At 42.9% G+C, this 26587-nt stretch overlaps 1 protein-coding gene across 1 annotated transcript in view; it reads right to left on the bottom strand.

The window, feature by feature from the left end:
- Positions 1 to 26587, bottom strand: part of fbxl17 (F-box and leucine-rich repeat protein 17) — a 256289-nt gene that overhangs the window by 152356 nt on the left and 77346 nt on the right. Inside the window, exons 7-8 of the mRNA XM_069683066.1 lie at positions 16150 to 16257; positions 549 to 679 (exon numbers count right to left, since the gene is read on the bottom strand). Coding sequence (XP_069539167.1) covers positions 549 to 679; positions 16150 to 16257 — 239 coding nt within the window. The remainder of the gene's footprint in view (positions 1 to 548; positions 680 to 16149; positions 16258 to 26587) is intronic.

The raw sequence follows: 26587 nt of genomic DNA, 5'->3' as shown, positions 1-26587 counted from the left end.
CTGACATTTTTAAATGCGTTTCCTTACACAAAGCTAGTTTTAAAAAAAGTCTTTTATATCTTCATAGCAGTTACATTTTGATCAGTTAGGAGTCTTTGTTTATACATATCTTCCTCCTGGTTTTTATTAGTAAATTAGTATAAATGTGCCTCACATAATGTAATGCACATAGAGGGATCTAAACATCTCGTGCTAACTAAAGATGAACGCATATTTGTGAATGTATCAGTGATTCAAGGGAAGCAAATACTACTTTTCATTAATCATTTACAGCCCACGCCGAATAAAAAGATCAGAAAAAATCACTAATCAAAAGATTTGTTGGACCCTAAAGAACCATTACTCACACGATCAATGAGACGGGGAAGCCCCACAAAACCACTTTGATGCGCCTCTTGTAAGATTTCTTTTCCTGATATGATCTGATGTCCATTTTTTAATCATACTTTTCTCATCTCTTGGGACTGCCCGGGCTCGGTCAGTGAACGCTGGATATCACAGCGTGTGGTAGTGGTGTATACAGACAAGCTGTACTTGGCTTCACATACCTGTCGTTGATGCTCCAGTTGAGGCAGAGGTTGAGGGAGCTGAGGTTGCGACATTTCCTCACCACCTCCATCACCGTCTCGTTGTTGAGCTCGGAGATGTGTCGCAGGTCGAGGACGTTCAGGTTTCGAAGCTGCAAGAGGAAACACACAAAAACATTTAAATGATTGGATCATGTCTAATTCACACACATAGCTAACTATGCTGCGCACGCTAACTGATAACAATGCTCCGTTTTAAGTGGACTAGATCAGACTAAGTTAAAATGTTGTTTAAAACATTCTCAGACGTAGTTTAGATGGCTGGAGGAACATCTTGTGTTGTAAACTAATGCCATCTGCAGACAGTGTGTTGTTAATGGGACTGAAGACAAACGATCACACCAGCAGCTAACAGGACCCAGGAGAGATTTGCCAGTACGTGTGCATGATGTTTAATGTGCTGCAGCTAAGATGCTAATTAGCTATACAGCATGCAAACTGGCCTCAGCATTCGACTTGCTGCTTCAACAAGCGAGGGTGCAGGACAGGACGCGATATCATAAGTGTTACTTAAAGATACAATCTCGAAGATTTCAGTTTTGTGCTCTTGAACACCACCCACTTGCAATAATCGGTAATTACAGGAACACATGTCCCAATTTAAGCAGACGCCTACTGCTCTCTTGATTTTCCTTGCTTTCCTTTTTAGACTGTTTGCCTTCATCTGAGCGTCCAATTTGTTTCTTTTTCTTTGGATTTTCACTTATTTTTGAAGTTGTATCTGTAGTCATCCATCTTTTCTTTGTTTGTTCAGCCATAGTAGATTACTGTTTACTCGCAACACTCGCAGAGACCGGAAGTGTAGCCGCTTAGCTCCGCCTACCCTCTCTGGCAGACCAACCACTGCTGGGTGATGGAAAACACGTCACTAACTGGGAGCGGCTTGTGATTTTTTCTGTGAAAGTTGCACCAAACATCCAGTCCATAATACTGCAAATACAAAGGCTTTCATCAGTGGGCCACAGGCTCAATCACCATTGTGTTACCTCATTTGGTGTTAGATAGTGACTTAACAGACATTTCTCTACATGAAAAAGTTCAAGATTATCACTTTAAGTTAACAAGAAGACTTCAGGGAAACTTAAAGGTTAAAGTTATCTATAGCTTGTGTTGTGTAGTAGGCTGCTGCGTGGCTCTGTGTGACTGTCTGCTCTGCCTATGACAGACATCAGTGACATCACTGCTTTGTGCAATGTTTAATTGGCTGTATGGAAAAAAAGGGCTTCCATTTTCAGAGATGAAAACACAGTATTTCATTAATTCCATGCAAAAATATGGGGCACCTTCATGAAGCAAACAAAAAACATAAAAAAACACATTTCTGCCTTTTTGGTTTCAGATTTTTTCTTTAAACAAGAACAACAGAGACGAAGTGATTCGCTGTAGCAAAGAAAAATAAATAAATCCACCTGTCTTGTACTTTATCTCTCCCACACTAACAGGTACACAGGCACACAATTTCCTGTCTGTTCATGGAGGAACCAGCAGTTGATTTTTTTCACCGTGAGTGGTGCAAAAGCAGGAAATTACAGGAAGAGAAATACTTGTTTGGTAAAACACACACCTGCAGAATTACACGGATGTTTTTAATGTGTCGCCGAGGAATCCGTCTACGTACTGGGTTAACTTGTTTACCTCCACATGTTCGGAAAGAATTAGCATGAATTCTGAATAAAAGCTAACAAGGCAGATAAATGACACTAAATTGCTCTCTGTCACTGTTTATCATTCTGCGCCCGTGTGCCTGGTGTGAGAGGTTACGAGCCGACACGAGCGTTCACTTTCCCTCTTTCTCTCATCTCCCCGACTCTCAATAATCCCCCTTTCCGATCTGAATACTTTATAAGAGGGGGTTTAGTTTAATCCTCCAGTCTAAATCACAACTTCCTGACACACTCTTAGAAACGCACACTCGCTGAAAATTACCTTTTCAAGTCCCGGCACAGGTGTATTTCCTCTGATTCACGCTCACAACTATTTAAAGCACAGGTGCACACCCACACACAGATACACACACACTCATACACACTCCGGGGATGAAAGATAATAGAGGTATGATATTCCGGCCGGCCGCCAGGGAGGCAGGGAGCTAAATGTCACGGCCGAGGCTAAAGAGAAAACAAGCTTACAGTCGGTGTTAAGATCACTGAGCACTATTGTCGCCTCCATAGGCATGACATATACCTAGCAGCATGAAAACACGCGGGAGAAAGGATAAGGACAGAAGCTCGCTGGGTGAAGTAAGCACACATGTAAACACTATTCCCTATCCCGGAATCAAAGCACACGCCGAGTGCAAACAAACACTTGGAGTGTGTGATGCTGCAGAGCTCTGGAGGTAATAAAAAAGCCTTTCAGAACCTTTAGTCCGAGCTAGCTGCTCCATTTGTCTCAGCGGCCTGCGGCTCGCTTTGTCTCTCCTCAGGAGAAAATTGGATCCACACCTCTTGTGATAAAAGATCTTCTTAGGCATGAAAAAAACATGAACAGGTTTTATTTGAAGCGTATACGGTGAAAAAACGCTTCCATATACTAATGAAATAAACATTTAACAGCCGGAGTGTGCAGAGATCACCGGGGACGGGTAAAAACGGACGTGATAAACAATGTGGTTTAATGAACAGACTAAACCCTTAACTGTGCGAATTATCATACAGCATGCATACCCACATGTGCAGGAGCGCACACACGCATGCACAAACTGTCATGTGCCCTTGTGGCCAGTGTTGGATCGATGTGCTAAATTATTCATGCAGAATATGGCTGATCTGTGTGTGCATGACCGTGTCTGCGAGCGTGTGTGTGCGGCATTGTTTGCAAAACAGAGGCGTTGCAGAAATCAAAGCCAGACGCAGGCGAAGTGACCACTCATATTCAGACAAACACACACTCGCACAGTCGAAGTAATTGCACACACATCCACAAGCACTGGCACATTTGCATTCAGTATTTATATTTATAGTTTTTTAAGCCCGGAGTCAGTTTGAAAAGCCCCGACATCAAAAGTAGTATTTGTTCTCAAAATCTTCAAAACTGCTTATGTCTGCTAAACAGAATTTCTACTACAGCCAATAGCAGCTGTTTCATTGATGTGGGGACCCAATGAGAAACCAGGCCAAGCAGCGTGAGTTTCGATTGGTCTGGAGTGTAGCTAGGTTGTAGAAAATCGGAGAATTTAGCAGATGTCTGCATGAAAGGGAAGAGGCAGAGTCACGGCGGAGAGACTGTAACTTTGTTAATCCATCTGTGAAAAAAGAAATTCCACAGTTCAGGAGACATCTGCCAAAAAAAAAGAAAAATATCCCCCCAAATCCCCTGAAATGAAAAGTGGCACCAAAAACAAGCGCTGGGTAATTAGTGGCACCTCCACAATGTGACAGGCCCGTGTTTGTTTTCTCAAAGCCGACACATTATCACAATTTGACTCATAGGTGAATGCTTCCAATCTTATTTAATCATTTCCACTCATGATATAGCTTATTATTTTCTGCTTGTGTGTTTCTGCGGCCCAAGAATGAACAGGCGGGAAAAGAAAGATAAATAAATAGATGGAAACGAGGTGGAGGAAAGAGACAGAGAGGAAGACAAAGCCGGTGATTCAGCACACAGAGAGAGAGAAACGGAGAGCGACGGAGGAGAGGGCAGGGGATTTGGTGAGGGGCTCGGCAGGTTTTTCCTCCTTGTTGGCTGGAGTCTGTAACCAGGCAGAGTTTGAGTCGCGTCTCCTGAGTTGGCAGCTACACCTGGATAATTATTCATTCAGTTCGTAAAAACAGTGAAACCTGCAGAATCCAGCTGCTCCGAGGCCAGCGTGTCGTCCCCGCCCTGTGAGCACACTTTCATGGCACAGAAATGAAGGTGCACACTGATTATATGAATAACACAAGACTTTCACACACGTGTGCACATGCAGTGGAGGGAAGTACTATTTACATACAAGGCACTCTACACAAGTAAAAGCTGGGCAACTTGTACTTGAGTATTTCCATTTTGTGTTTAAACATCAGCTCTAGTACAAGTAACAGAAAGATGTTACTTATATGTTTTCAGCTTTAATTCCTTTAAGGTAAATTTGAAGATGTTCTGCTTGATATATTTATGATTGTGGTAGTTTTAGACAAAGCTTGACTGGTGTTACGTGTTATTTCATGTCTTTTATTGTGTTATAATCACGTATCCTGTGTTATGTTTGTATGAATGGCTGCTGATTGTTTGTCAGAAACGTTAATGTGCTGCTCCCCGTCTTGGCCAGGACACTCTTGAAAAAGAAATTTTAATCGCTTTTTCCTGGTTAAATAAAATACATAAAAAAGTCCCATTATAAATGTATAAAGTATTGTTCTAAATTTTCCTACCTAGACAGAAATAATGAGCTCAACCTCGAAAAGCTAAAAAAGAAAAGTACTGCTTTCAAGTTTACCCACCAGAAATAAGGATCCAATATTTATACATCCTCACACTACTTTTGATATTTACATTTTTCTTTGTTTTTCAAAAATTTCTGTGCTTTTACTTTGAAATTTTGTACCGCAGACACGTACTGGAAAATAAGTGTTATTATTGTGCTGTATTGCTTCTGATTACCAAAGTAAATAAACGGATCTCGAACAAAAACATGAAGGAAAAGCTTCACAATATAATACTTGTAAAAGAGTTTTGCAGAACTTTAGTTCGTAAGATTAATAATGGCAAAATAAAAGCTGACATTTTTCTGCAAATAAATGTAACCATCCTAAAATGCATTTAAATCATACTCGTATTTTTTTTTTATCTATTTAAATGTTCAATTTGTCCGACAAAATCCGCGGAGCGAAAAAAAATGACAGATTCAAATTAATTTTCACATCAAATCAGATGTGAATCTCAGTTTGTAGACCGACTCTAAACCACTTCAAATATAGGAAACATCAGGCTTTACACAAAGATAAGAGAAAAGCAATCACTTCATTTTACAAGAGCTGGATGAGCAAACAGAACTCGTCTGAGACGAGGGTGTAGCAGCACATTTCTGTGTTAAAGAGGTTGTTAAATTCAGTCCACATGACCTGAGGAGATCAGTGAGCTCGAGCCAGCTTGGCCCCCGTCTGCTTCAGTTAACAAACTCTGTCAAAGTGGGAAAATAAGAGCCTGGGTCAGAGGTCAAACACAAAACGCCACATTGAATAAAAGAGAAAAATAACTACCTGCTTTAAAAGGTAACAGTCTGGCTCACTGCGTGTGTGTACCTGTGCGTTCTCCGCCAGACTGCAGCGCTATAACTACCTGAACTATTACTTAATCTATTTACACAACGTCAAGCATCATAATGCCAAGCAGGAAGTGGAGGCCTAGCAGACCCCATGCAGAGGATATGATGTCATCGGCCCGAGCGCTGGCACAAAGCAGCGTGAGCTCAAGGCTGTTAGTGTCCATCAAACTCAGCGTCCCAGCTGACAAGCAGCTCGATGACATTTAAAAAGCACGCACAGAGCGAGCTTTGTTTTAGTCATAAACAGAGAACATGTTGGATTTGGAAAATATGAGCTGCTATTTCATTGCTGCAGTTAATTTATAACCACTTCAAGATTTAGTATGTGAGTTTGGTCAGTGAAAAATGGGTCCAACTGTGGGAAGTGCATGTAGATCACCAAGAAAAACATACAAGCACTGTCCATGAAAGGGGGGAAAGAAGCTTTTTCGGTTAGGCTAACAGCCGTAAAAGTGGAAACTCTGAACTCGCGGAGATGAGAAAAAACAAGTTGGAATCATGGAAACAAAGCAGGTAGAAGTTTGGAGAGTCACTTTGAAGTAATACCCAAAGTCCTGAGGAAGGAGACAAAGTCACAGGGTGTTGTTGAGGTGGCATTGTGCGCCCTGACACATTTTGCTCGGCTGTCCGCATGTGTTGGAGGCTGTGTGAGACAGGGTGAGGCGGAGGTGGAAAGGTGGGGACGAATGGCAGCAGTGTCACGAGGTGGATACAAGAGCGCACTCATGCATACACACCCTGCTTTTTTTTTCCATATCGGAGCATCCAGACAGTTCAGTCAGACAGGAGAAAGCTGTGTCGAGACAATCCCTCTGCGGCAAGCCTAAATCACACGCAAACCCCCTACTCTAGACTAACACACACACATAAATACACACACACGCAGGCCTGTGCAGACAGAGTGATATGAATATTTGAAAAAGGGGACTGAGGCAAATACTGGAAAGGCCATGGGTCTGGTATCACAAATACATTGTCTGCATCAGTCATGGACCAGTGAGCTGATCCCTGTGTGTGTGTGTGTGTGCGTGTATGTGTGGTTAACTTCTCTCTTTATCTTTCTTGTGCCCATCTACTGTCTATCACTTATTTTCCCTGTCCTACCCCCTTTATTCTCTCTCTCTTCCTCCCCGTCAGTCGCTAATCCTGCATGTGTTGGTGTTGATAACAAACTCAGTGGCGAGGAAAGGCTCGAGGAGATAGAGAGCGCCGGTTTCTCTTCGCCGCGCTAAGCCAAATGACCACGTATAGGCACGCACACACGCGCGCACGAGGTCCAATGTGACAGCGCTGGATGAGAGTCGCAGCACAGTGACACTAGTGTGGCCAATAATGAGACATGATACCTCCCTCCCCCTCCCTCCAGAGGTCACAAACCTCTCTATCTGTGTCTGTCTCTGGGTTAAAAGTCTCACAGCCAAATGAATTATTCTTCAATTACTCCTGCACGAGACGCACATCATCCGTAGGCTCTTCCCCGCTCATTATATTCATAAATCCTCCAATCTCCTCCATACAGCAGGGAGGGAAATTATTATTACAATTTAGACTCATTCTGCGACCCCCACAACCCCATTACCTTTCTTCCCCCAAATCCCCTCCACTCCTTCGTTTTTTCTCTTTATCCTCTCTCCACACCCCCTGAGACACAACACACATACAAGTACACATCGCACACACGCCCGTACACTGGAAATGTACACATAGACACGACAAGCGCACACACGCACACGTACTTCTCTGGTTTGCGTTGGGGGTTATCAGTTTGACACAGGGCACTGTGATTATGTATTTTCTGTGCTCCAGTCAGAGGGAGGAGATAAGGGGCCGGCAGAGTACAGCAAAGCCAGACACCACTCATCCTGCATGGTGGGGAGTAGTGTGTGTGTGTGTGGGGGGGCTGGAGTGGAGGGTGTGACGGTGACAGTGGGTGCAGACCTGTATCTTAACCTTTTGTGTTCCACCATTTTGACACATATTTTCCAACCTGTGTTAACGACAACGAGGGGGAAAATGAGATAATTTAAAATATTACTTCATTTTTTCTCTTTTTCAGCCAAATTTAAACTCAAGACATTGCGAGTGCACACATTTTATTTATCAATTTAGTTTAAGTGCTTTTCAGGCCAAAGCACCAGGCTGGCAGCGCCTATTGTCAATACAAAGCCAATGCAGTTTAGCGTTTTCGGCGCTCACTGTCCTCAGTGCAGGCGTCAGCGTTTTTTTGTCGCAGCGCTCTCAGTTTAAATAGTTCGACTTGTGGAACACAGCCACGCTCGTCAATGTCACTTCTCCCTCACCGACTAATCAATATCAAGAAGGGGAGGGACTTCAGATATCAACTTTGTCAACAACAACGGCGGAGTAGAAGCGTATCGTTTCATTTTTTCAAGGGTACAGTTTCCAGGTTAAAAGCTGCTGATAACGCCAGGACACGATTCCTTTGCATTGTTTTTGTTTTGTATGTAAAATTACCTTGAATTAAAGCAAATATTAAGCCCACTATGGAGGGACGCCGAACTGCCGCCAGACAACTTTCATAACCCAGCAACAGTAAGCGCCCGTTGAAGCGCTCTGAAATTGAGGTCGTGGGTGCTGCCAGCGCAAAAAGCGGCATTAGTGGGCACAGGCCCTTATGCTCATTTATTACACAGCTGTGTTAAATATTTCCGAGGTCTGTTATTCCTCAATAACAGACCGTTGCTATGAAAAACAGGCTGGACAGGATGCAGCTTTAATCCCACAATCCAGGACAACTGTAAACATAACAGAAAATATTAATTTAGAAACTATATTATTAATTTCAAAATGATTATATTCCTGTTTTCCATTTAAAAGTAGTCCGTTACACTCACAGTGAGAGCTGCGTCCATAGCAACGGTTAACTCTAGCCTTGTTCAAATGAGCTAACCGAGCTGTTATTACTCACATTTCCACTGATGGTGAAGTAAGACATGGTGAACAGGGCCGCAGGAATGAGCACAGCACCTCATGGAGGCTTTCTGTCTCGTCACTGCCAGATTCTGTTGATATTTTCTTTTCCTTTCACCGTCTTTAAACACCGCCGTATCCCGTGCTGTGTTCTGTTTAAGGTTTACTTCATGTGTCAGCTTCAGTTTTTAAGATCTCTCTGTCGTAGCCTACAACCTTTGTGTCTTTAAACCTTTATTGCTTTCACTCGACTGTTTTCGTCTCTTTTCTGTTTTTCCCTCTGTAAACAGACCGACGTCAAATTTACCGGACTTCTTTCAGCGGATTGATATGATTACAGTTAGCCTTTCAGATTATATAATTAGGACAGAATCCCAAGCAACGTTATCGAGACATAGCAGACCTCGGAATGCTGCAATTACACAGAATCAAGTATTTAACACAGCCTTGTTATAATACGCCATAACCTGCTCACTATACTTTATCCCTTACATAAAGCACTTTTGGAAAAATGCTATGTAAATACATTTAACTGACTGGCATGCTGCTCCACTGAGCCACCAGGATGGATATGACATATGATTCTGGTTATGGATTTAAATAGCTTCCCTGTCATGAAGCAGACTGTTTTATTTGCTCATAAACACACAGAAAGAATGAGGCATCGCCCGCGGTCCAATTCTGTCAAATTTAGAGAGCATTTATCAAAAGGTCCTAACTCTTTCTCTGGAGAAGAACAACAAAGCCACCGGAGCAGCACGGCTGACTTAATGTACAAGGCCTGAAATTAAGACCAGAAACATCCTGGTACTGCACATCAGAGAGACAACACACAGCTATTACAGTCTCCAAATATACCTCTTTTCATCTCTGACACATTCTTCAACAGTCTCTCCATTTGTTATGTCTTTGGCCTCCTCGCTCTTTCTCCCGAGGGTGGGAACATTCACACACAAAAAAGGCTTTTTGAGGCCCACAGTGTCTTAGGGGCAGTGATAGGTCTGATGTATGAGGAGGGGCATTGTGGGTAGGCATGACAAGGGAAAGGGGAAGCCATCAGTGGGACATCTAAGGCTGGGGGAATGAAGGCTCTCTGGCACCCAGAGCTGCTCTCGAACACTGGCTCTGTGATAGAGCCGACCTTGGACTTAATCACTACCAGAAGAAAAGAGCACGAGCCTGACAGGAAGATGGAGGGACGGTGGGAGAGCGAGTGTGTGAGAGAGAGAAAGAAAGATTTCGGCGTCATGCTTAAATGCTGTAACCAGGAAGTGGTTAAAATCAGAGACGCCCACCATTAATAAGTGGATAGAAATAATATGTGAAATATATGTCATGGAAAAATGTCCATCTCCCTCAAAGTCATAAAAAAAAATCTTGATTTCGACAAAGTGGACTGAGCACATTAAACCTATGAGGTTACACTTTATTTGAGTTGGTAGAATAAAAGAGTGAGAGCATAATGTGATTGTTATAGCTCGTTCTTTACTCAAATTACTTTTTTTTTTTTTCTCTTCTCCCCCCTCAACCTTTGTGGCATCTGCGTTGAAAGCTCCCCATGTTCATTTGAATATAATTCAAGCTAATGTCATTTAAAAACAAGCCTCCAGAAGAGCCAGGCTGTTAATCGATGTCAGATTTACAGCTATTTTTGAAAGATTATTTTTTGGGGCCAATTTTTGCCTTTATTGACAGGACCAATGACTGTATAGATGGACGACGCGTCTCCATCTGTTCTCATTGTACAAAATTGAAAACAAAATGGGCCCCGTGGCGGGCGCTGCCATCGTGCACATTTGGAGCCAGAATTGGGCAGTAGAGTTTGGCAGGTGAAGCCGCCGTAGCCACTTCCGCTAACCAAAACACACACTTAAATTAGCAAAAAAACAGCAAAGATCTTGCACGTCGGCGTATTTAACAGCAGAGCAGCTTCTTCTTGTGTTGGTCTGAAGCAGACCTTCACAGATATGTAAACTTCAATGACTGTAGTGATTGTTTTAGTGACGTCTCCTCTCACCGTTCCTCCTCTACTCTGCTAATCCAGAACAGATCGGCTGCAGGAGCCAGATTCGTCAACAGAGCTGTCAATCATCCTTTTTACAACATCAAATAACTACTTAAAAATAAACTGGACATAAATCAGCATGATAAGAACTAAGTATAATGACAGAAACCATGTTTGAGAAACATCTATTTGACGTGTATTTTGATTTTATAGTTTGTCTCATGTCCCATCTGTTAACATGGAGGAGGCAGGCTTTATGGCCTATACTGCAGCCAGTCAGCAGGGGACGCTCAAAATGTTTAGGCTTCATTTTTAGGGAGCGGTCATGTCGTCCATCTTTTTATACAGTCTGTGGATAAGACAGGAAGTATTGGGAGAAGAGAGTGGGGGAATGAAGTGCAGCAAAGGGCCGAGGACGGGACTCGGCAAACCAGGCCCCCAATGTACAGCAGTTTTATTTCTTTATTGTTATAAAAATAGATTTGCAGTGATACAATGTGAAATAATAAACGGAAAATTGATACTTTTCCTGAATAAAATAGATAATATAAAAGGAAGAAACATATGAACTGCGAGTGTAACAGAAAAAATGATTCATAGGGAGGGTGGAAGGGACCAAAAGAGGACCACAAAAGGGACATCAATAGGTAACAACGCTGTTCAAACAGACGGATAATGACTTGGTGGTGTCATACATTTTTAAAAAGAAGAGAAAGCTCAGAAACTACAGTGTGTTTCTGATTCTAAACCCACACACATATCTGAAATGCAGGGGTTACCCTCAAGCTGGCTGAGTAAAGCCGTCCACCCTTAATAACGCCAAACGCCCACACACAACACGCACACACACTAAATCTACTGCGCTTCCACCTAGTGCCTTGTCACAGGTTTGACTAAAGGGCGAACCCGCTGAAAGTGAATTAGGAGCATGATTAATATCACCAAAGTCCACAAAGAAACCCTATAAAGTTCTCAAATTAGCTGCTGGGGGAGAGAGAGCTCCGGGACACCCACAAAGCCTCCTTTCCCATGATGCTTTGTATCCATTACAAAGCCTTGGGATGTGACAAGCCTCATCAATAAAGCTATTATTAATGTCAAGAGCTAAGAGCTAACTTTGAGCTTCCCTCTCAGAAACCAGCCATAAATAAAAACGTACAGGACGGTCCTGGCAGGGGAACAATAAAGACCACATGAGACACGTGTTTGCTCTTAAAATCATCAGTTTGTGTTGTAACTTTTAAAGCTGTGTGTGATTTTTAAGTTAGGAAAGTGTTAGAAAGCTTATTTTAGTGTAAGCAGGCTAACCTCAGAGCCGGCACAGATCCGGATTTTTGCGTTTAGATCTCTAACAGGATGATGATTTATCAAACTGTGCCTGCCTGGCTATAAATATTGAGTTGTGTTGCAGATCACAGAGGAGCCGCAGAGCTCCCAAAGGGCTGAAACAGTGAAAAACCATTAAGAGGAGCATAAATGCCGCAGCTTTACAGTTACTCTACAGACCATCTGCATCGAACTCGGCTCCATGGGTGGCCCATTTCAACCTTCAGCTCACTTGATTAAGAAAATACGATTCCAATTGATTTCCTCGCACCCTAATTTGTGAGAAGTCGGCATACAAAAATATATCAATCAGAAATGAGTGTGTCGTATGAGAGAAGTTAATAAAAGTAATGGATTTTTTTCTAGTGATGGCTGGATAGCAAGGGAGGAGGGTTGGAAGATTATCAGAGAGAGAGAAAGAGAGAGAGAGAGAGAGAGAGAAGAAGTGGGAGGGAGGGTGTAATAATCGAACAAGAGAGCGCCACAGTCCTGGAATGGCATGCGGGTCCACGGAGTCATCAGAAATGCAACGATTCTAAACGCCAGAATATGATTTTCAATCGACGCTGGATGGGACCAAGTGGGAATGAATGAGAGGAGGAATCAACTGCTAAACGACATAATTACTGTCAGAGATTATAGAGGGACAGAGAGGGGGAGGGAGAGAGGGAGAAAGAATTAGATGAATCACAGAGACGACGACTGAAGTGACAGAAACAAAAAGATTTGATTGGACTATAAATCAGAATGAGCGGAGTCAAAATGTTATCTTTGAAAGTGTCTCATTAATAATCTTAATTACAACGCTGTTTGGACAGTGAGAAAGACTTTTAGTAAGTTTTGGGTGTCTCACAATGCTGTCCAAGTGAAAGATTGCTATAATGAGGTACACCCTGACTGACACAGGATTTTAAGGGTCTGTCAATATTTAAGAGTTATAAAAATCCAATAGTGATATATTATATTATATATTAGCCCACTGCACTAATATTTCTGACCTCCTAAAGGGTGAGCCAGCTCCTCAGGTCAGGCCTCAGCTGTCCACTTACATTTAAAGGACAAAGGACACCCCATTGAAGACAGCAAGGTTCACATCCTGGCCAGAGAAGACCGCTGGTTCAAAAGATGTGTCAAGGAAGCCATCTATAGCTGTTTTCCCACTGGTCAAAAAAACGCTAACACCTGGTTTGCTTAATGGGAAAGGCTACAATCGGCATTCAGACCCGGGTAATTATCGTATCGGCTCCGATCAGCATTGATGGGAACACAAAACCTGTGTTGACACTCTAATCTCCGCCCCCTTTCCGACACGATGCTCTGTCTGTAACTTCTGCGACTCCTTGTCATCTCGGCTACAAATTTCGCCCGTCTCCCTCCAAGCAGCACTCGAAGATGGTTCTAAATTTGTCGGCGGCGCGTTTCATAAACAGACTGAATGACTAATAGATACAGTAAAGACGTAACCACTGTAACGTATACTGTTTACTTACGCTGTTTTGGCCGCATTTGTTATGTATGCTATACTCAACATGCACATTTCGGTGGGAAAAGGGCATAAGGCACAACCTATCACCCACTTACAATGCAGCGTTGAATTCTCTGCTCAAACAGCTGAGATCACACTCAGGATCATGTGAGCCTAACGACCCATCAACATCATGGAATACTAATGACTCTCAGTGTTACTAGGCCACAGCTCAGGGTAACGCCTCACTCTTGCTTACACATGTATGAGCCCACTAATGACCCACAGAGGCTTATATTATTAGCTCCGTCCATCGGTCAGTTTAGACCTGAAGAAGCCTTTCAGATGAGAGGTGAAACATCTTCAAGAACTTCAACCAAGTGCAGCTGCCTTTTGGATTAAGCTCAGAATGACCATGACCTGGATGACAGAGAACCTTCACAGACATCCCTTTATAGTCTTGTTTTTGCTGACCTCTCGTGGTTTAACATATCATCTAGCTGCCGTGATGAAGAAGTGCACAGGGTGTGTCAGTACACTGTGACATCACTTTAGGGTGGGCTTACAGGTGCAGGACAGCACACTTCTGATGGACCTCTGCTTTTCAGCCTGCTGTGAGGTTACTTACTAACTTCAACATATCAACTTGAGGAGTTTAACATTGAAAAAAAACTGTTGACAAATCTAGGAATTGTGACACCGTTTCTAACCATCTTACATGTGTCTTTTGCGCTACTGTAACATTCTTTCTTTAGCACACTATCACTCTATAAGGAGGTAAAACAAATGAACCCATTGGTCCATTATTGGGTACTTCTATCAATCTAAACCAGCCAATTTAAACATGACCTTTATCATACCGGTGATCATTGGGAAGCTTGTGTGAAGCCAATTCTGATTTATTTATTGGGGCCATACTTAAAGATGGTGTGGTACCCGCATTACTTTGAGACAATCAAATTGAGGTGCTTCTATTTGTTTGTCATTCCCATTTGCATTTGTGAGAGGGCAAATATTAGAGGAGCAATTCAGTCCAGGTCAAACCTACTGCTAACTATGACCTCAGTGATGTTGTGTCCAGTTGTTTCAGATGTAAACGTGCGGTCTTCTTACAGGACATGACCTCACAAGAAGGGGTTAGGAAACATACTTAAAGTTCCTTTTCAGTTGAGACAAAAGTGCAGCTTTAAAAAAAAAAGCATAAATATTATCAGAATCATGAACCCACTCATCTAAACTCCTTAAACTTCACCTTGGTTAATATTGTAATAAATAATAATGAGCTGTGCCAGACTGTGCGTGTGGGTGGATGTGTGTGCGCGTCCACCTCCAGGTATGCTAATGCTGTTATGACTGGCTGGCTTCATTACTGTCTGTCTACAACACACCGGCCAAGGTCAGTGGAGGCTGCAGAGATGATAGGGGGCCAAACCATGAGCACAAATTAATCTGCTGTTTAATCTAATAATGCAGCACAGCATCGGGTGTCTCAGTCCTATTAACACAACTGTAATTGCATTTGAGGAGGAATGGACGCATGAAACCCACGAGGGGACGTTCACACTTGCGTGTACACCCAAGAACATCAAACACAAATCGAACTGTATTACCCAAGCACACATGGGTGCCAGCATACCAAGCACACCCACGCATAGGTGCGCACACACATTCTAGATGGATGTTTAGATGGGAAAAGGAAATAAATGAGAGGAAAAATAAAGGTGCAGTCTTTTCTAAGGGAATTCAATTCGCACAATCATCGTGTGGGTGCATGTGTGTCCGTGTTTATATGGCATAGCACATCTTAAACCAGCGAGCCCTGCTCATTAGCATGGTAATATCCAAACAGCAGGGTGTAGTCAGAACAGCAGCGTATTATTAGGATTCATCTCATTAGGCTTTCATGAGATTTAAAAGTTAAGAAGAAATAAGTTCAAAACTAAGTCTTAGATAAAACACACAGCGAGGTCCTGGGTTTACTCTCCACAAGTTAATTTCCTCCCCCGGAGACGATTCATGGCCCGCAGCAACACGGAGAGCTCGTCGACAGTAACAGGATTAGACAAAAAACTTAGTCACGCTGAAACTCCTGTTGATATTTACTGATACTAGTAATTACTTTAAAAAAAAAGAGAGGCTGCTGAGTGAAATTAACCTTCATTTAAGTGTGCTGCAGAAACTACGGCATCCTCAAACTATGGTACAAAAGTAAACACACGTTTTAAGTCCTTTAATAGGCCACAAGTGAGTGAATGAATGGGCTGCACTTGGTGTCACTGCATGTTCATCCTCTCACACACACATTCACACACTGTTGGCAGAAGCAACTATGCAAAGTGCCGATCTCCAATCAGGATTTAACCATTCATGCACAGTCATGCGCCGATGGCTACGCCTTCGGGGGCAATTTGGGGTTCAGTTCTTGCCCAAGGACACTTCGACACGCAGACTGCAGGAGCCGGAGATCGATCCGCCAAACTTCCGATTGGGAGAGGACCAACTCTTCCCGGAGCCACAGCCGCCTCCACGAGTGAACCACCGAGGAACACTATGATAAGGAGGGTAAAATAAATGATGTGACACTTACCGCAGTGAGATGGATGACTCCCTGAGAGGTCACGGGGCATCCCATGAAGCCGACAAACTGCAGCTCAGGACAATTCTCTGCGACGGCTCGCACAGACAGATCAGTGACCTGGAGAAAAGGACGGCAGAGAAGAAGAAGAGGAGAAGAGAGGGTTAAAATAAGTATCTCAGGATGAAAAGCTCTCTGTCGTATCAAATACAATCTTTCATTTACTGTACACAGGTTTCATTTTCTCTCATTTCCAGCATCAACGTAGGACTTTTATTGTGAAAAGACACCCCAAAGGCTTTTCCTTTTTCCTTTAAATCAACCGTTTGCAGTGTGGAAAGCTGAAAATGCCCATGAATGTAAGAAATAAGTCTTTTAAGAGTATTTTCAAAGCTACTTTGTGCAGACAGGTGCTGTCAGATTCAACACTAAATGCGTACTCCATCTGTGCCGCGTGTCTGATGTGTTTGATGAACAGCAGAGAAAAGGAGTTACAGAAGGAGGATCACAAAAAGAGAGGAACAGTAGGTGGAGATGCTAAACAGCCAAAAGAGCATATCTGCCAAGCAGCGAAGGCGTCGACTTATGATGGATGGCCCGCTCCCCATCATTCACCAAGCCGTCTGCTAACAGCTCATAATGGATCAGCGATCAATAAGGAAGCAGGACACTTCCACCAGCTTCCACTGTACTCATCGATACAGGTATTGATAGCTACTTCATCTCCCTCATCACACTCAACACCGCAACAATACGTGGGAGATTGTTTGTCCTCTCTGTAGGCCTCCTCAGTGCTTCTGAGAACTCTTCATCAATCACAAAAAAAAAGATGAGAGGGAGCGAGAGAACTGACTCAACTGTGTGATTAACTCAGGAAACAAAGAAGAAACATCAAACAACACCAGAGAACAAAAAAAATACACTCTTTCTAGGCTTCCCTTTTAAAATCTTCAATGTGCAATTCCTGAAAAGAAAGTCATGCAAATCCGCTTTTCAATACACGCAAAAATCCCAAACTAGAGACGGAAGTATACAAAAGCTAACTTTTCCTCATCAACTGGGAACATCTGTCAAAGTGAATTTGAGCCTGACTTTATTTTGAAAACTTAATCACAAGTAAGGAGGGAAATTAGGCAGAATAAAGCTTGAAAAAGACGGAATAGAGATTTAAATGTATGGTACAACATCTTTACATCAACACCGTCACAGTCCATCCTATCTATACCGCTTATACTGTTCAGGGTCACGGGTAGCTGCAGCCTGTACCAGCTGTCATTGGGCGAGAGGCGGGGTACACCCCAGCCTGTCAATCACAGGGCTGACACATAGAGACAGGCTTTAACGCTCACATTCACACTTACGGGCGATTTTTTAGAGTCACCAATGAACCTAGCGAGCATGTCTTTCGACTGTGGGAGGAAGCGGAAGTACCCGGAGGGATGCACGGGGAGAACATGCAAACTCCTCACAGAAAGGCCCCCTACGTCCAAACTAGATTCTAACCAGGAACCTTCAAGCTGTGAGGCGACAAACATCTGGACAAAAAACATACACTGAGACTGAAATTTGAGCCCGAAATGTTTTGAAAACAAAAGACAAAGTAGTTCTGAAATTTAATGTTTGATATGAAATACAATTAGGAGTAAAATATGCAAAATATGGAAGAACAGAGCTAAAAGGCTTCAACATCTTTACATCAACACTGTCAAGTCAACAATAGATGTTCAAACATGTAGAAATCTTCATGTAACTTTGTCTTCGTAAAAGGCAAAATTATTTCATTGAATCATCAATTATATGCTGTGTTTGTTTCTTGTTTTAGTGGCCTTGACAACTTCTACTAATGTCATCAACAGCTCCTCAGATGAATAAAGAAAAAGCCATTTAATGATTCCTAACAGTCTGACAGTTCATTAGTATTAGTCATAATGCAGAAAGGTTTCCAAACAGTGTATCACTGTAGCGCTGTCGCCGCTGCATGTTGACAGGATAATTAATTAGCCGGTTAGACAGAAGAGAGTGCTGACTCATAAGTGCAGTGGTGTGGTTAAGTTGTACAACAGAAACGTTGATCAGTTACAGGCAGGAGGATATAACAGCACGACACATTCCTCAAGTTGTAATGGCTGCTGAATTATTGTCTTATGGATTATATGGGTTATTAACAGTGTTTAAATGTTACTGAAAACACTGGCACAAACTTAAAATATGTATCCTGCAGCCATGGATTTAAATAAAACTAAGATAAGAAGAACAACACTGTATTTTGGCTGCGATGACATGTCTTAGAGGTTTTGGTTTTAGGTAAGGAGTAAACTTTTTTGTGCTGTGCTTTGCTTTAGCTCGGCCCTTTGGTTGAATTATTTGTATGATTTTGGTGCAAAGAGTCAGAGTCTTACTGCAAGTCATACTGAGAGCAGACAGACACGAGTACAGATCATAATCCATCTCATGCCCTCCTGATAATACTGATTTAACTACTACTTTTAAGTCGTACTGATAACTATACCAACATACGCACCTTCAGACTAAATCAAACCCCTGTAACACCGCGGGTCTACCTTTAACGCAGTGAGGCGATGCAAGGGAGGATGGGAAGCCTAGAAACACAGTGAGTGTCCATTAATACGTACAGTCTGTGTGAAACGCCTGCTTTCACTCGACTGGAGCTCAAAGGTTTCTCATCTTATCAGAAAAGAGGAAATAGAGGAAAGTGACTGCAAAGGACTTCCAGTCACAGGTGAGGCAGTGGACATGGGTTTTGAGGTATCACTTAACAATAAATAAGGTGTTTTAAGTTAGTTCTATTGTGTCTGATTGAAAACAAAAGAAGACAAGTCAGTTGGTCTACCTACACTTGAAGTAACTCAGCCTATTCGTGTATCGTCATGGAGGTTTTTTTATGCACATTCATTGTCACTAGAGGAATAATCTTCACGATGTTGGTGATCCTTTAACTTAAGCTCCATAGTGCCATAACCAGTAGAACATTTCCACATGTTCACTAAAATATCTTAATATCAAATAGATTAATATAATTTCATACAGATATTGGTAACAAGGCAATGACATTTGTGTTTTTTTCAATATATATTCTGTATATATATATTGATGTTTTTCACCACAATTTGAGGGATTGCTAAGAGGTTTGGTACACACATTTATGTTCCGCTCAAGATGAATTTCACTTTTTGTTTAGCTCAAATTAACAAACATGTATGCTAATAATAGACTGGTATGTTATGTTAGCTTGTAAATAGTAAATATTACATGGTAATTATAGGCATGCTAGCTTTGTCACTGTGAGAATGATAGCAGGCATACTTATCATTTAACATAAACCCCGCCTTCGGCTACACATTACTTCACAGAGCTGCTAGTGTTGCTGCAGACTCATACATTATTTTTTTTAGATGTACTGTTTAGCAGTGAGGTTAGGAATTTGAATTGTCTAAGTATAACAAATTGGTTCATTTTGACAGGTTACACATTTTTTGGCTGACCGCCGGGGTCAGCCCTACACATGGGTCTGTATGTGACTGACTGACTGAGCGAGTGAGTGACGAATAAAGTAAAAAAAAACAAAAAAAACAACAACAACGCCCGGGAAACACTTCAAAATAAAAGCATTGTCTCCAAACGAGGGGAGTCAGAATTCCAGATCGGGCTTTTACTTTGAAAAAGCAAACCGGAAGTGTTGACCTGCTTTACTCTCCATGCCTGTGACTTTTACAACAGCAAGAGATATTGCTGTCAGAGATCAATAGGACTCATCACAATTCATGTTCACCATGTATTTTGAACCACAACCTCGCACGGCTCGCTGTATATAAAAAATAGATGAGCCTCCTATTCTCTACATTTTCGGCGCGCGTGTGCATTGTGAAGACTCCCATCAGTTTTCATGCATTGAAAATGAAAATGAACACGTCCGGCAGCCGTCACGCACACGTCACACACGTCACGCTTCCAGTGTTGCCCACTAAAGCGCACGTCGATCTGATGCGGTCAGCCACATACTATAGGTTTTGACCTAGAGCTCTCTTAAAATACGAGCTGCATTAAATTTACACAAATTAAAAAATAGACCTCATTTTTCAATCCCCAAATGAATGAAAGTCCACACTGTATAATATAAGAGCTTTGTACCTGCTTAAAAAAACCCATTGCTGTAGTATCGAGTCAAATAAAATGGATTGGTGTTAACCGAGGAAATAGCCGGCTGTGAGGGAGTTGTTTATAGCTGCACAGTATCCTTCCTCATTCCACAACCTGTTCTTTAAGCCTTTTCAAAAAGTTAATAAAACATCACCAAAAACAGGAAGGTGTTTATCCTGGAGTCGTGTTCACAAGTTGCAGCAGCTCACTGTACGTTCTGCCTTTGTACAGAACAGTTTCTCTGTCCAATCAATAACTGGATGCACCTTAAAATTCCACACCTCAGGTTTGGACCCACCACACCACCCTTCAACACTCGCTGCAGTCAGAAAAGATTAACTGAAGGTGAGTCAGAGCTCCCACTCGGAGACACTGATGCATATGGAACCTGATCTGCAGGGCCAGGTGGAGATGGGGGGGGTGGGGGGTGGAGAAGAGGGGAGTTGTCTTTTTGAGTATAAAACTTGTGTTGGAAAAAAAGAAGCCTCCAGAAGGACCAGTCTGTTCCGAGCAGCTGGCAGGTGAAGTGAGCTGGCCGGAGCTCCTCCAACATGGCCTCTGCCAAAAAACCATCAAGGAAAACATTTTCAGGTTGACTACCAGCAGAATCAAAAAGCTACACACCGCCGCGATCCCTAAATCAGAACCTTCTGTGAGAGGAGCAGACGAATCGCAGCAGAGGCCACCTCCACACTGCAACAAGCGTGTTGGTGTGTGCGCCTCTTCTACACTTGTGTGCGAGAGCAGAAGAGACAAAAAGAAAACGAGCAGGTTACACATCTTACAGCAACTCTCAGCAGGTGAGAGAGGAGGAAAATCCCAGCAGAGCAGAACAGGCCAGGAGGGCATGTACCGTATCAGATTAAGCCTGTGTATGCGGGTGTGCGTCTGTGTGTGTGTGTGTGAGTAAGACCATGTGGGTTTGTATCTTAGATGTGTCTCCAACCCACAAACACAAAAAACAGTCCCAAATTTCTCTCCGCTTCCCCACTCCTCCCCCTCAAACTTTCACGGACTTTGATTTAAAAACAAGAAAAGAGCCGAGGCACGGCTTCGGAGAAAAAGTGGCTAGCCATGTGCGGCCTTAAAGCCTTTTAGAAGAGATCTGGTTTAATGGTCTCTGGGCGAAGGAGAAAAGTCGGGCTGGAATGGTGGAAATGCTGCAGTCATAAAGATAGCCTTTGTGTGTGTGTGCGTGTGTTTTAAAGAGCTGGGAGGTAATTGTTGAGAGTGCTGTGGTAGCAGAAAGGAGTAATGCTGGATGTGAGTGTGTGGTTTTTTTTTTGTCTGGCGGTGTGTTCTTAGAAAACGCTGGGGCAGCACCCAAGGGCCACTTCTCATCCAATAAGGGCATTTAAGCTTGTCAATATCGTCTATCATGCGACTCTTTTGACTCCATCAAACAGGCGAAAGAGGTGGAAATAGAGAAAGACCAGTTCCCTCGCTTTCTCCCTCCCTCGCGCTGAACTTTAGCATCCCTCCTGCGTTTAAAACTGGCCGACCTCACCAACAAAAACAACCCAAATTTATTTCTTTTATTTCTTCCTCCGTGCATAATTTACCCCCGCACACTCACATCCAGGTGAGGCTGCTTTAATCACCGAGAGAGACGGCGTGGAGGGCAGGCGCGCTCTCATTTGTCTACGTTTGAAACTCTGATAATGATACACAATCACACACACACGCCCCCACACAAAAACTGATTTATCCCACCAACGCTTTCTTGCCCGCCCAAGAAAAGTAAAATATTGGAGAACTTTTTTCTTTCATTGCCAGCTCTTTCAGTGCAAGTCGATCCTTGCTAGACCTCCTATCCAGCTGTGCCAGATGGGTGACCGGCCAAGAACCGGAGAGAAGGAGAGATGGATCATACTCAGAATGCACTCAGGCTTTGAGGGTTACATTTTACAGTCATGTAAGACAGTATTTAACATTTGAGTTATGAGGAGCCAACATCGTGACCCTGATGACTTCTCTAAAGTCTCACACTTGGATTGTGTTTCTTCTGTTGTTTAAACAACCCAAATGGCTGCATTCCAGTGCAACATGACGTACGATCCACGAGAGCAAGCTTTGGTAAAAGATGCATGAATTTGAAAGATTATAAAATCGCCTGATGTCAAAAGGAATTGGAAACTCACCACAAACTGATTTTCATCCTCAGTCTGACATTTCCTCCACTCCAACTGATTTCTGTGGGGAGGAGGGATTCGGCTTCCACTAACCCCCCGACAGAGACCAACGAATCAGTCTGAATCCAACGCCATCGTTAGTTGAGGCAAAGCCATGACAACATATTGGTTTTTCCGAGTGGAAAAACAAACTACAATGTCAGGTAACATTGAGAAAACATGTTGCGTCTTTTCTGTAAAGGTTCTCAGTAATCAAGGCCATGGTCATTTGAAGCTTAATCCAAAAGGCAATTGAACGTGGTCGAATTTCTTGAAGATGTTTCACCTCTCACTCAAAGGGCTTCCCTGTCAATGTCCCATGTCATTGTGTACTAAGCGTCTTTGGTCTATAGCGTTTGCAATTGTTGTAAGTACTGTGTTAATTCCGACTAATTATAAGTCCACAAGCAACTCTTATTTGAAGGAGAACTTTTCAAATGGAGAAGCTGCTGTTTAATGTGAAGATGCCAAAGGAATCAGTCGACTCTGTGGACTACAGGGCGTAAAGGTCCAGACAAAGGCGAACGCTAAAACCCAGCACAAGCACTGCACGCCACTCTTTTGTCACAACAATCATAGTAGAAACAGTAAAAGTAAAGAGTGTGTAGTAATGAACCAGGAGTGTGTGCTTGGAAGTATTTGATTGGCCAGCACTTATTGCTAAATAGCGGCCATTAAAAGAACTCAGGTAGACGGTAGCTGGACAACTGATCAGGTCATGCCATTCAGACGTTGACGGACAGTTGGGCTCACCATTGAAGTTTAGCCTGAGCAGACACCATGTAGACATGGGAGTATCACAGGGTGAGAGTCAAAGGTAAATGGACTGTACTTATTTAGTGCTTTTCTAGTTTTCAGACCACTCAAAGCGCTTACATGTCACTTTCACTCATTCACACGCTGATGGCGAGGCCTAAGTGCCAATCTCCAATCAGGATCTATGCACATTCATAAACCGAGGGCTATACCTTCAGGAGCAATTGGGGGTTCAGTGTCTTGCCCAAGGACACTTCGACATGTAGACTGTAGCAGTCAGGGATCGAACCCCCAACCTTTCAGATTGAGAGACGACCGACTCTACGACTGAGCCACAGCCGGAAGTTTAAGATGGTAATAAGTCAGGGTTAGAGAAAGGTGTCGGCTATCAGAGGGCTGTTTGATCCTCACTATAAGGCCTGAAATGAAGATTGCATAAAAATGGTCGCCCAACATTTCCCCACGCGTCTAGTTATAAAAAACAAATGTTAATATCTAATCTACATTGACCGTAACAATTTAAACATGGTGTAACTTTCAGATCTGCTGCACTGTCTAAACCTCAGACACAAAGAAAAGTAACAAAGCCAAAGTCGTAACAATCTGGTTGGAACCAGTTTGAAACAAACTACAATTTCAAAGTGACAAAGATGTTTAATATCAGCAAAACGCCTCAATCAATAGGCCACTGAATATCATGATGTCTTTATGAAAGCTCTCTGTTACTGAAGTACTCGCTGCAATTTTACGGATTTCCAATATTACCCATAAACAAGGACGCCAACTGCAGGCCTGCGAGGTGCAAATTGAAGTGGGACGATTTTCATCAAAGTTCTGTTCTTTCCAAGGTAATCATTTTCTCCATAAATACTCTCTTAGGGGTGATACTGGAGTGGGTTCATCACAGCCTTGGATTACACGCACACAAACACACACACACAACAAACTAAGATGCAAAGTCATAAACCCGTGCACGCACACACCGCTAACTTTGTCTGGTTTTAAAGAGCTCAGATGGGCTGTATCGACGCGAAGGAGTGGTGATCTGGCAAAAATCTAAATGAATACTCATCATCCTCTGTAATATCCGATGCCTGGAGACAAAAGCAACACGGAAAGTCGTAAAGTTTTACTACAGCGAGGGAGAGTCTCTTTACTGTGCTGTCTCCGTGCTGATGAGCAGGCACTGTGCGATAAGTGCAGGAAGGTTTGCGCCGACTTGTGTGGTGTATCGATCAGAAAAGCCTCACAGAGACGAGGAACTAAAGCTGATTCACATTTTAATCTGCAGGAAAACAAAGATATGCGACGCAGGCTCGCTCAGATACACACAGAAACATTCATAGGCAGAGTCTAGACAGATGTAAGGTTCCCTGGTCTCCGGCTATCCAGTGTGTTGTTTTCCTTGGCTAAACAGAGGGACCAGTCATACTTATGAGACGTGATGAGACAGGAACACAGGATGGATCATGCTGAAAGACAGAGGAGGGAGTCAGGGGGAATGAGAGATTTGCAATCGCTTCATGTTAACATAATGTAACTTCTAGTCTTCGGAGTATTGCTTTGGCAAGCTTGGCTGCCTTTTTCATGCCTGTAAATCCGGCCTGAATATGGATGTGACAGACAGGCAGTGAGAAGGATGGAGATGACAGGCCAAACAAGCCTTGTGTGTATGTGTGTGTGTGTGTGCGTGTGAATATGAGAGCGATCTGATCTTATTAGGAGGCCTGACGGGATGAGGAGCTGTGATGAGAGCGCTGAATCACCACCATCTAATCAATCAGTCTAATTAACCGAGCTTTATGAACACCGGGCCGAGCCGGGGAAGAATCCGCCGACACACAGATTAATAATGATTACTGAATACACTGCAACACGTTCTATTAACAATCCATCCTCGCGCCCATCCAGCGGCTTTGCATAACAAGTCGCAGGAAATCCTCTGAAACGTATTAAGAGCTTCTTCTATCTGCATCAAGTCCTCAAAGCAAATGAAACACTTTCTGTCAAGAATTCATTTTTGGTTAATGAAGCGCTCAGCTCGAAAAGTGACACAGAGTGTGTATCATAATATAAGCGTGCTGCATTGTGCAGTAATGTTTTTTTATTCAATGGCAGTCTGTGGGCCAAATCAGGCCCTTTAATGACCTCAATCCTGCCCTTTAATCACTCATAAATGTTTAAAAAGTATTGAATACATTTAAATGATTTCCTCCAATAAGAGATAATAATCTCCAAGATCAGTTTCGTTCTCTTTGGCGACACCTTATGGTGATAAACGGTAATTGCGGGAGCACGCTTCCCAGATATCCAGACAGTGTTGCATGTGTGACGTCCACAGTTGGCTCTGGTTGTAACTCTTGATTTTCCTCCTTTTCAGACTGTTTGCTTCATCTGAGCGTCCAATTTGTTTCTTTTTCTTTGGATTTTCACTTATTGTTGAAGTTGTATCTGTAGTCATCCATCTTTTCTTTGTTTGTTCAGCCATAGTAGATTACTGTTTACTCGTAACACTTGCAGAGACCGAGAAGGCAGCCGCTTAGCTCCGCCTACCCTCTCTGGCAGACCAACCACTGCTGGGTGCTGGTACGGGAAGCGCGTCACTAACTGCGCTGCTTTTGATTTTTGTCCGCGAAAGTCGCCACAGACAAACAGTCTGTAATGCTACAAATGCAAAGGCTTTCATCAGTGGGCCATAGGCTCAATCACCATTGTGTTACCTCATTCGGCGATGGATAGTGACTTAATAGACATTTATTTAAATGAAGATCTTCAAGATTTTTACTTGAAGTTGTATAATGTTTGTATATTGTGCAGCTCTGTCAGTTTTCAGTTCAATTAATCTGTTAACACATCAAAATAAATAAATAAAAATAAATGAAATCATCATTACAGGCCTGACAAATCAAATGTTCGACCAGTTGGAACTTTTTTTTTTACAATCAGACCCTTCTAAAGAAGTGAAAGTGAAAGAGACTGCCATAAATGATAAAACCCCTCAGTGGGAGACGGTTTAAAAACAGTCAGAAGTCATTTTTGTTTACACTCACACTCGACTTTAAGGCCGGCGGGCTGCACTTTGACACCCAACCATGCCCTCACAGGAGAGTCCTGGTGTGGAAGTGGAAACAGGTCACAACAGAAGGAAAGGCAGTAGTGCATTGCTTGTTTATATGTGTGTGTACACATCCGTGTGTGTGTGTGTGCCAGGTCCTCACACTGAGCAGACCTTTAATCGCTAGCGGGGGTCTGCATGTGCATGCGGTGTTGCTGTGACCTTCCGCTGGGCAACAACTGTCAGCGATGACATAACCGCTCCCTGAGTACTTGACCACCCTCTAAGTCACGCTGTGGGCAGCCAGCTT

This window comes from Semicossyphus pulcher, unplaced genomic scaffold (genome assembly GCF_022749685.1).
Source record: "Semicossyphus pulcher isolate SPU_LCO1_2020_fin unplaced genomic scaffold, fSemPul1.0.p SCAF_6, whole genome shotgun sequence".
Classification (NCBI taxonomy): Eukaryota; Metazoa; Chordata; class Actinopteri; order Labriformes; family Labridae; genus Semicossyphus; species Semicossyphus pulcher.
Note: the sequence above shows the minus strand (reverse complement) of the source record. Positions and strands in the feature narration are given on the sequence as shown.